The 12277-nt window shown below is 37.6% G+C and overlaps 1 protein-coding gene across 21 annotated transcripts in view; it reads left to right on the top strand.

Annotated features, from left to right (window-relative positions):
• Nucleotides 1-12277, top strand: part of ABI3BP (ABI family member 3 binding protein) — a 260542-nt gene that overhangs the window by 98553 nt on the left and 149712 nt on the right. For all 21 annotated transcript variants that reach the window (XM_030940138.1, XM_030940197.1, XM_030940157.1 and 18 more), the window contains exons 3-4: nucleotides 296-364; nucleotides 4124-4256. In XM_030940138.1, coding sequence (XP_030795998.1) covers nucleotides 296-364; nucleotides 4124-4256 — 202 coding nt within the window. The remainder of the gene's footprint in view (nucleotides 1-295; nucleotides 365-4123; nucleotides 4257-12277) is intronic.

The raw sequence follows: 12277 nt of genomic DNA, 5'->3' as shown, positions 1-12277 counted from the left end.
TGCAGAGAAAAGAACTGATGAAAACAGCGTTTAAAATCTGTGCATAGCATGATTCTTTTAAGACTTCTCCCTCACTCTTGCCCATTTGGTTTGGAAAATCTGGATTTAATTTTCATTTTAATGACTTAATAAACTTCTCAGGAAGTGTTAACTTTTCGGATTACTGGGTCCTTTCGCCCCCTGGAGCTGCGGTTATGGAGGATGACTCAGGGAATGCTGAGTCAGGGTAGGGGTGTGCTGCCTTCAATGCTGATTCTTAAAGGGTTTTTCTGATAAATAATGTTATTGTTTCCAGATGCGGAGCCGAAATATCTGATAGTTGTGCGACCTGCTCCCCCTCCAAGTCAAAAGAAGTCATGTTCAGGTATAGTCCTTTGCATTGATTTTTTTTTTTTTTTTTTTTTTTGGTCTTTTGTTAACTCTGAACCATGACTTTTCATCTCTTTTGGACCCATGGAGACCAAATGCCTTGAGAAGCTTTAGGAATGTAGAGGAGGTGTCAGCCCCGGGTCAACAGTTTACCCTTTTGGAGAGGTAACACAGCCTGGTGGTAGAGACTACTTGGGATTTTCTCCTGGTGCCACCACTTGCAAACTGCAGGGAGTTACAGAAGTTATTGAACCTCTCTACTCCTGGATTCTCCTGCATCATAGGGTTGTCGCTGAGGATTAAATGAATTAATGATGGTGTCTGGCCTGTAGTCAGTGCTCATTTAGGGTTAGCTTCTATTAGCCTGTTTCTATTTTGCAGTGTGTGAACTCAGGCCCAGTATCGTGCCTTTCAGATGTTAAGGGCACAATTTTATGTCTCACCTTTTCTAAAGGAGACTGTTTACATTTTAAAAGGATAACTCATGTATGTGTGTTAAATAGATCAGCACGTAGGTTTTATTTACTCCTTATCTCTCCCTTCTAAACCTCGTCATTTCAATCAAGGAAGGATTTCTTCCATAAAATAAAAATAATAGCAACATCCATGTTTCCAGGTCTAGGAAGACTTGAAACAGGAAAGTAGATATATAAATAAGTAGAAACTTCATATATAACTAAAGATTAAAATTCTATGTCATCTAATTTTGCTACCAAAACTACTTCTCAGATCAAATACTATAGCTGACCATTGTTATAAGGAAGAAGCTGTGAATATGCTTTTTCTATCTGATGTTGTATCTTCCTAACTCTGTATAGAGTTGATCACAAAATTTTGTTTTTTCTTTTCTTTTCGTCCTTTTTTATTTTTTTTATTTTTTTTATTTATTTTTTTTTTTGGAGACAGAGTCTTGCTCTGTGGCCCACGCTTGAAAGCAGTGTCGTGATCTTGGCTCACTGCAAGTTCCGCCTCCCAGGTTCATGCCATTCTCCTGCCTCAGCCTCCCAAGTAGCTGGGACTACAGGTGCACGCCACCACGCCTGGCTAATTTTTTTGTATTTTTTAGTAGAGATGGGATTTCACCATGTTAGCCAGGATGGTCTTGATCTCCTGACCTCATGATCCACCCTCCTTTGTCTTTCAAACTGCTGGGATTACAGGCATCAGCCACCAAGCCCGGCCTGCTTTTATTTTTCTAATGCGAATGATCTCCAAATAATTATTTCCAAAGCACATTCATCTTTTATGGTACACTGGATACCACACAATAAAAGGATCTTTTTGTTTGTTTGCTGTATTTTTCTAGAGGAATAAAATGGGAGAAAGAGCACTCAGCTATATTGAATAGCTTAAATCAGAAATCAGTTGCCACAATTCCCTCCCCTCTTTCTGCTGATTTCCACTTCTTTTAAGAGCAGCATTGAGTGGTTAAGCATTTTGAAAAATACTAATTCTTTTTCCTGGCCTCAGATCATCCCAAAGCAAAAGGGAAATTCCAATCGCTCCTTACAACTTGTTAGTGAGAGTTGTCCAGACAGTTTTCCACATACTTGAAAATAGATGTACTCTCAATGTTTCAAGACTGTACTTCAGAAATACTGAGCCACAAACTCAAGAAGCATCAGTGTGATTCCATGGGATCTGTTTTCAGATGAATACTCATTGAACTGTTTCTTGATAGAAATATGATCACAGTACAAATATACAAAATTATATAAGGAATGTCAAGAGAATGATAATGCCTTAGCACTTTATAACTTCATTTTATTTTGAGGATTCTATGACATTAGCCTTAGAAATTATTGTTTACTTTATGACCAGCTCAGGAAATTGCTTCATCTTGCTCAGGATATAACACCCCACCTTTCTTTTTGGATAGCAGATACAACTTTTGTTTTTGTTATCTGCATTTAGGAATAACGTAATGACTAAAGGATTAGCTTCCATTCATTCTATATTTGTATCTGCCACATACAATTTAATTATTTAATTATTTTTATATTAAGATTCAACCTTACTGAAATAGTTATTCGGTCATACAAATAATTGGGAGACCATTAGGTTCCCTTGGTCACACAAGCCTTAGGTTCCTTACATGGAAAAATACGTCTGTCTTTCATCGCTAAATGGCATTACCTTTAGACATTGAGAGCCAAGACAGTGATATCATAAAAATAAAACTAGATTGTGATAGAGGAGACCCAGGATTTGAATTTTGACTTTGCTCTTAGTGTGACTTTGGACAATCTTGAAACTTCTCTGTGCCTTATTTTTCATCTGTAAAATGAATGAGATCATTGCATCACATAGTGAAAATCAACTCAGGAATTGAAAAGGGAAGATCAGAATCATCCCAGGGCTTGGTGAAACTATAAGTGCTCCTGCCTTCACTGCAGATTCTAATCTGCCCTCATTGGAGCTCATACATGACGATTTAAATCACCATATGGGGCACAATTACAGCTGGGTCTGCAAAAGTTAGAGAAGAATAAACCCATGTTTCCAACCATGTAAATGATAACTGTCTTTGAAAATTATTTCAAATATCTTTAAAAGTCAGCTATCCTATAATGAGGCCATTTGCCACCACTAGGTTAGGTGTATTCTGTGCTAAGAAGGGTTCTTGCTTGAATAACAACTTACAGAACTTAAATTTAACAAAAGGAACAAGCCTGGCACAATTTTGAAGAGCATTTGATTCAGATGACCACCAATAGGCTAATGCAAGGGGCACTCTCCTACTTACCTTAATGGAGGTCGCAGGCCATTTTGCCATTTGGTTCACACTTCATTAGATAGCACAAGTTCTTTCTAGAGCAAATACGACATACATAGTCTCATGAAATAAAAGAGGGAATTCAACAGTAATACAAAGCATGTATGTTTTATGTTCTGTATGGTTTTATTAGGCTTTCTCTCGGATTTTTATTTTATTTAATTATTAATGAGTCAGTGTTGGTTTTCATGGTTGAGGTTCTTCCTGTTTTTTGCTGCCCTACTTCCGCAGTTTCAGATAATTCTGAAAGTGCAAGTGCCTGCTCCTGTGTACTTGAACACAATCTCCAGTGATTTATTAGCATAACCCTTGGCATTATTTAGATTCAGTTGGCACCATCAGAACAACTGTGCTTCCTGTGTTACTCCTACTCTTCCAGCATTGTTAAAAAATGTATTTGCCTTTTCCATTTAGGTACTCATTGTAAAATATACTTATTACAATAACATCAAGGGATTCTATACTTCTAAACAGGTTGAGAAAAAGATTATAACCTACAATCTAGATAATAAGCTTTCTTTTCTTGTCTTAGATGTTATTTCATACTCATTCACAGTCCTGGGGAAAAAAATAAACATGCTTTCATTTTATCTGTAAAAGAAATGAAGCGTGTGTGTGTGTGTTTGTTTATTTCACTCATCACAGCTAAGACCTCTATATCCTTCCCTGACCCACAAGAAAATAAAATTAGGTATAGCTGGATATTGTTAATATGCATACATGTACAATATACATATACATGTGTATGCATATATACATATGCAGACATGCGTAGACAGAAATCTGAAAAAGGTATTTCATTTGATTCACATTTAAATTCATAGGCAAAACTTAGTAACAATGTGGACTATAGAAAAGGAAAGGAACTCGATGTTTTCACATTTTTCATCATCTTGCCAAGTCATCTTTATGTCTTTTACCAGAATCATGGCAACTTACTAAATGTCTCCTGAATTAACCTGTATGCCACCTCCACAGGTAAAACTCGTTCTCGCAAACCTCTCCAGCTGGTGGTTGGTACTCTGACACCGAGCTCGGTCTTCCTGTCCTGGGGTTTCCTCATCAACCCACACCATGACTGGACATTGCCAAGTCACTGTCCCAATGACAGGTAATATTAGCACCTGCTTTTAATAGCATCTGTACATGCTTTAGAAGAATATGTAAGTATCAGGACTATTAGCATTGACTTAACACCTATTAGCTGTGTCCTGTTCTAGGTGTGAGGGGAACGAAGTCAGGGGCCCTGCCCTTGAGAAGGTTATCTACCTGAATAGAAAACACATACATGTAATTTTTTTCAAAAATCATAAACTATTATACAAGGAAGTAGGAGTCAATTAGCAAATGGGTGGTATCAATAATAAGTGTAATTAAAAACTCAGAAGATGGGGCCAAAGGCAGTTAAGAAAGACAATTGTAAGTTGGAAAGTTGATAGGAAAAGGGTGGATCTTCGATCTCACAATTGAAGCGCTTGAATCATACTTCTCAAAGCGTGGTTCCCAAAGCAAGCAATATCACCATCTCTTGAACTTGTCAAAAAAGTGAATTCTCAGGTCCCTCTCAGACTCACTGAGTGAGGAACTCTGAAGGTGGGGCCCAGCCGTCTGTGTTTTCACAAGCCTTCCAGGTGATTTCGATGCCCACTGAAGTTTGAGAATCACTGGCTTCAAAAACTGAAGAGAGATACACAGAGAAATAAGCAGAGGAAAAGCAAGTTGGAAATGAAGCTACCATTTTCTTTGGAAGAACAAATGGGAAAAATCTAAGTATATTTTAAAATTACTGCCATTCATCCATCCAACCATTTGATGCATGTATTTAGATGCATTGGATGGATATGTACTAGGCACTGTGCTACATGCTGAACCATACTTCTAGGTTGTTTATAAAATGATGTTTGCTTATCATAAATATTTACTATATTAGCTTCAAAACTCAGAAATTTGCTCTGGAAAAGCATTCAAAATTTTCAAGCTTCAATCAAGGCATTTTATTTTTAAAGTTTTCGATTTTAAATACGTTCAAAGTGATTTTTACATTTCAGAAGTTTTCTTATTCCCTTTTTGAATAAAAAAGATTTATTGAGGTATAATTTAAACACAGTAAAATACACAAATATTAGTGTACAGTTTGAGTTATGACAAATGCATATGACCATGTATCCAATACCCATCAGGAAATAGAAAAATTTTATCACTCTAGAAAGTACTTTCCTCCAGAAGCAACCATTGATTTGATTTCTATCACCGTAGATTAGTTTTACCTACTCTAGAATTCCATATCGATGGAGTCATATAGTATGGGTTTTGTTTTTTGACTGTCTTCTTTCACTGAGCATTGAGATTCATTCATGACATTGCAGACATCAATAATTCATTCCTTTTTGTACCCCTGAGTAATAGTCTATTATGTGAATATTCTAAAGTTTATTCTCTTGCTGATGAGCACCTGAACTATGTTGTTTTATTTTTATGAATACAGACTGTATAAACATTTTTGCATAAGATTTTGGTGGACATATACTTTAATTTCTCTTAAATAAACATAAGTGGAATTTCTGAGTTATAGGAAGATGTATATTTGACTATTTGACTATTTTTTGCCTAATTTTTCCATCTACATTCCCACACGCATGTAGGAGAGCTCTGATTGCTCCACATTCTAAAGTAGCATTTTGTGTTGTCAGCGTTTTTCGTTTTAGCCATTCTAGTGCAGTAGTTTTTCATTACAGTTTTGAGATGCATTTCCCTTATACTAAGGCTATTGCATACTTCTTAATGTGCTTTTTTGCTATGTTTATGTTTTTTGTAGTATTTTATTTATTTTTATTTGTCCAAATCAAACTAAAATGAAGGCACTTTAAAAGTGTTTATAAATTCTCTATTACCTTTCATCTGATGTTGGGAAATCTAGACTCAAGAAAAAAATCAAATTTTCCTTCATATGCCCATAGTTCTCAAGGGATGAATACTTGGGAAAACATGTAGAAGATATTTCCAAAACCCAATTTTTTGAAAAATAATTTTGAAATGTTTCAAAGAATCTGAAATATTTTTTATTTCACCCACCACTAATCCCATGACTTATTTTGTTTGGAAAATGGACTCGAAAGAACATGATAATTCAGATTCCTAATGGATTCGTCTAGGCTACTAATGCTGAGAAAATAAACATTTATGGATTGTTCTTTTTCCTTTTAAAAATTATCTTAATAGAAAGTTATGGAGAGAGAAAGGAAGAAGAGAGGAAGGAAGAAAGGAAATTTGGTAGTTTTACAGCAAAATGCAACCTGATTTTAAGGGTTACTCAACTTGCTTGATAAATCTGTAGGACTACTTGTTTCAATAGGTTCAGTAACCTGGCAAACTGAAATTTGGAGTAATTTTTCCCTCCTGCACTCAAGCCTCTCCTCCAATTTCACTTTGTCTTACTGACAATAATTCACTAAATTATTACTGTGAAATAATTTATCTGATGACTGATTCTAATTCATAGATGTTGCCATGGTTTGACAGCACCCGGAGATAATGAATATAGAGAAAGTTAGGACAGACGACCTAATGGAGCTAGGATTCTAACCCAGGCCATTGACTCTAAGGCCCAAGCTACTCAGACCACACATGGGTCTTACCCTCACCCTCACCCCCTTGCGCACACACCCTGTCTCTACTCTTATCAAATAGATGGAATTATGCACATCAAATCACTAAATTCGAAATCAATAATTTCATTTTGAATAAAGTCTTTTGAAAGGTATGACAAGCAAGATATTCTTGACCAAAGTGGGGAACCATCAGGACATGAGTTGAAGGGAAGAATTAAACAGTAATGACTAAAAAGGAGTATTTGGAGTACTTGTAAATTTCATTTCCCTGGGCTTCCTTTCTCCCTAATGAGCATAGTTAATAAACTGACATTTAAAGTCTTTGTGATGTTTGAGGAAAAAATAATAGTCCTGATTTAAAAGCCTGGAAGTACTGTACATATTAGAAGCATCCGCATAAATCTGCCAGAACTACAAATTAGTGTGATTAGCAGCAGACTAGACTTGGAGAAATCTACCCTCATATGTTCATGCAGAATCTTTTTAGAATTTAGACAAATTCAGTAGGTTAGCATCAGCAATAATAGCTAAAAATGATGGTTATTTCCTGAAAATTGGAAGATTAATGCAGCTAAAGTTTTCCTTTAGAAGTATCTTTTTACAAAACCATTGCAATCTGAATGCACTTGGCTTGCTACAGGAACACCAGTTCCTGTATCATAAACTGGTATCATAAAATGATACCAGTTGGTATCATTTTAATTCATTGACATTTGGGTCCCTCTGTACAGTCTGATTTAAAAAAAAAATGATTTACATTGGTTTGTGCAGCCTCATTTATCCTATGCAAATAACTTAGTGAAATTTGTTTTTATATTTTGACTATGGACTTTGTACATCAAAGCTCTTAGGTAGTTAAGTTTCCAGTTAGAAAATCCTCGTTGTTTTTGTTTGGTTTTTAGCTTGGAAGTATCAATGAAATGTCACTTTATCCTTGGTGGTGCATGTTTCAATACCTATTTGTATAGGGTCTATATGGGTCTCCCATGCTTTAAGATTCTTTTCTGAGTTCACATTGGAGAGCAGATGTGCTTCATTTACAGTTTTTATTCTTAATGGGCTTTGACTGGAAGAGCATACACATTTGTCTTCAACAGAGCCTCAATTTGAAGGAAAGCTTTCAAATTGGCCCTGATGAAGAGTCAAATGTTTTTAACCCAAATTTATTTCACCATTAATAGCTTATTTTTTCTTTCTCATGTTTCCAACTTGTTAAAGCTTTCAAGATTGCTTTAGTTCTCACTCTTTGCCAACGTATTAAAGCTTTATGAATAGCTTAGAAATCACTTTCGCATTTTCTAACATTCTCATCTTGTGGGGGTTTTTGTTTGTTTGTTTTTGTTTTTTTTGAGATGGAGTCTTGTTCTGTGGCCCAGGCTGGAGTGCAGTGGTGCGATCTCGGCTCACTGCAAGCTCCGCCTCCCGGGTTCAGGCCATTCTCCTGCCTCAGCCTCCTGAGTAGCTGTCTACAGGACAGGCACCCACCACCACACCTGGTTAATTTTTTGTATTTTTAGTAGAGACGGGGTTTCACTGTGTTAGCCAGGATGGGCTCGATCTCCTAACCTCGTGATCCGCCCGTCTTGGCCTCCCAAAGTGCTGGGATTACAGGCATGAGCCACTGCGCCCGGCCATGTTTATTTCCTCTTAATGTAGAATGAGGGCTCTCCTTTTTGGCCAGTCCAGAGCAGGCTCTTGCCTTTTCTCCGCCCCCAGGTTTGTAAGAAGCGAGTATTATCAGTGTCTGAATTCTCACCTGATTGATCCCGGTGCCTTGTTACCTGTCTGTCTTGCCATGTAAGTTTTAAGCTTGGTGAGGGCAGGGACCGCGTCTGTCTTGCCCATTATTTCCCAGTTCCCCAAAGAGAATCAGGAACATAGCAGGCCCCAAGTAAATACATGATGAATGAAATAACCAGTGAAATGTCAACATTCTCACTTTTATGTGTTACCATTACCTCAAACTCAACATGACAAGATTAAACTGACTTTTTCTCTTGAAATATCACCTCGCTTGTCTGTGTATTGCTTTCTGAATAGTATTCGCTCTACTTTAAACTTCGCTCTAATTTAAAACTTCATTTATTTTCTATTTTTCACCTACTATTGTTTATGAAGGCCCCAAGATATATTCGTTTTGCTTTTGAGATGTATCCATATCTGCAGCTGTGTCTTCTCCTTCTCCATTTCACACTAATGTGCCCAATCCAAGCATGCCTCACCTTACCCTGGATTCTGGCAACAGCATCCTGGCTACGTTCCCTGCTATATTCTTCCCGCAATCTATTCTAGCTTCCGCAGTACTGAGGAAATCTGGACTATCCTTTATCAGCTCACTCTTTCCTCATCCCGAGTTTATCTTTACCTCTCTTATCTTGTTTCCAAGAAACACGATTCTGACTTCAGGAAGCATCCAGCACAGGGGAGAAAGATGGAAGCTGGAAGAGTCAGACAGTCTAGTCCTTTCACCTTCTTTTGCCTGCTTTATCCTAGCTGTGCTGTCAGCTGATTGGATGGTGCCCACCCAGATGGAGGGTGGGTCTGCCTCTCCCAGTCCAGTGACTCAAATGTTCATCTCTTTTGGCAGCACCCTCACAGACACACCCAGAATCAATACTTGGCTTCCTTCAATCCAATCAAGTTGACACTTGATATTAACCATCACACCTTTCCTTTTCTGCTTTGTTCACTTCTTATTACATCTCCTAAATATGGAATCATGTTCTATCCTTGAATCTCTTACCTGCAGTACCCTTCTTATCTTACCTATTATCTAGTCTTTAACAATCCCTGCTATGCACAACAGTGCTTCTCAAACTCTGTGCATGCAAGTCATGGAGGGAACCTTATTAAAATGCAGGTTCTGATTCGGCAGGCCTGAGAAGGAGCCTGAGAATCTGCATTTTTAAAAGCTCTCAGAAATTGCTTTTGTTTCTGTTCTATGGAGAAAAGAAGTGGCAAGTATGTAAATGACTTCCAGGATTGAACCTCTGACCTGGGCCCATTTTCCAATTACTAAGAATATGTTTTCAGTTGTCCGTGGAATATTTTCATCACAGTAACCAGGTAACAGTGATTGGCACCTCGCACTCAGACTAAATTCATACTTTCTACACTATTAAAAGAATACCTTTCCCATCACTTTATTCTCACTTTTGAACGAAAACTCAGTTTTAACTTTTTCACTTTCTTTGGTACCCATATCCCATAAGGAGTCTGGTTTCATCCATTCTTTCTTAGAACTATAACTTTGTTCTGGTTTTTATATGTGTGTGTGTGTGTGATTCCTTTCCTTGTTATCTCACATCTGGACTATACCTTGAGATGCCTCCCTCCAGTTTCTCTGTGACTTATTCTCCCCAACTGGTAATTCTAGCTTCCTTCATTACTGTTCAACTTTATTTACCTACTGAGGAATTGCCACCAGCTCCCCACTGTCTAGGAAAATAAGTCATAGAATCTCTCAAGGAATATACCTCAATGCATATCTGAGTCATGCTCATGAAATGAGGTGTAAACCCAATCCACTCTGCTTTCCTGGGGCCTGGGTGGTATGTCCTGAAGTAAACCACATCACTGGAATGGGGTACAAAATGCAGCCTGTCCATTTCTCAGGTTCAGGCTGGATAGTGCCACACCCAGTCCCACCTCTATGCTGTGTGCTTTGCATTCTGCCTTCTTCAGTCATACACATATGCATGTCTACCTCTTTCATTAGAGTGCAAGCTCACTTTTGAAACTGCGGAGTACCACTTCCATCTCACACAGAATGCAGCGCTGTATTTTACAATAGTAGTTCTCAACATATAAGTGAACATGCAAGTGGGATGTCAAGAAGAGACTTTAAAAGTCATCTAGCCAGTCTATTCAGCTCTTGAAGCTTCTTTGCAACATCTCCCATCCAGAGTCCACAGTGAGCATCTCCAGGGATGGCATGATAGCATGAACAATGAAGATACAAATTCTGGTCACACTGACCTGAGTTCAAAACTCTGTTCTATTATCATCTTAGTTGCCTTAGGTGGGCTACTTAAATGCTTTTAGTCTTGGTTTTCTTATCTGCAAAAGGGGGTAAGTAATGTCATATGGTTGTCAAAATTTAGTAAGATGACACGTGTAAAATGTTTAATGCAATGCCTAGCATGCAGTGAACACTCAAAATTATACTGTCTGCTGCTAGCCTTCTCATTGCTTTGATATTATTTACTTTATGTTATAATTGCCAACTTCAGGCAAGCCATTCCATTTCAGATAGCACTAATATCAGTAGAAACTTTTCTTTTGTTGTACTTAAACCAGCTACCAGTGGGTGATACTATACGAAGAAACGAGGTCTTGGAAATAGTTGACCAGTTTGAACATTATGCACCAGTCCAAAGATACTAAGGACCTAAACTGGGGCTCACATGCTACCTCGGAATAGAGGAGAGGCAAGTGCAAGAGAATTCTTGTAAGAAAACATACTTGGCTTTGACAGCTGATTGGACATGAGGAGAGAAAGGACTCTGAAGTCACCAAAAATGGGGAACACAAGAGAAACAGATTTGGGAAAGAAAATGAGTAGATTTTAAGTTATGAAATTCATGGAGGATTAAGTAATTTGATCATAAGGTTTTACTATAATAAAGAGGTCAGCCACCAGATTGCAAAGAAATATAGACATTTTTGAGTGGTAAGAAAGTGGGAGAAGACATATTATTAAGAAATTTCATTGCCAAGACAATCCTAAGTCAAAAGGACAAAGCTGGAGGCGTCACGCTACCTGACTTCAAACTATACTACAAGGCTACAGTAACCAAAACAGCATGGTACTGGTACCAAAACAGAGATATAGATCAATGGAACAGAACAGAGTCCTCAGAAATAATACCACACATCTACAGCCATCTGATCTTTGACAAACCTGAGAGAAACAAGAAATGGGGAAAGGATTCCCTATTTAATAAATGGTGCTGGGAAAATTGGCTAGCTGTAAGTAGAAAGCTGAAACTGGATCCTTTCCTTACCCCTTATACGAAGATTAATTCAAGATGGATTAGAGACTTAAATGTTAGACCTAATACCATAAAAACCCTAGAAGAAAATCTAGGTAGTACCATTCAGGACATAGGCATGGGCAAGGACTTCATGTCTAAAACACCAAAAGCAATGGCAGCAAAAGCCAAAATTGACAAATGGGATCTGATTAAACTAAAGAGCTTCTGCACAGCAAAAGAAACTACCATCACAGTGAACAGGCAACCTACAGAATGGGAGAAAATTTTTGCAATCTACTCATCTGACAAAGGGCTAATATCCAGAATCTACAAAGAACTCAAACAAATATACAAGAAAAAAACAACCCCATCAAAAAGTGGGCAAAGGATATGAACAGACATTTCTCAAAAGAAGACATTCATACAGCCAACAGACACATGAAAAAATGCTCATCATCACTCGCCATCAGAGAAATGCAAATCAAAACCACAATGAGATACCATCTCACACCAGTTAGAATGGCAATCATTAAAAAGTCAGGAAACAA

Source organism: Rhinopithecus roxellana, chromosome 1 (assembly GCF_007565055.1).
Source record: "Rhinopithecus roxellana isolate Shanxi Qingling chromosome 1, ASM756505v1, whole genome shotgun sequence".
Lineage (NCBI taxonomy): Eukaryota > Metazoa > Chordata > Mammalia > Primates > Cercopithecidae > Rhinopithecus > Rhinopithecus roxellana.
The sequence above is the reverse complement of the archived record's forward strand: the minus strand, read 5'-3'. Positions and strand labels throughout refer to the sequence as shown.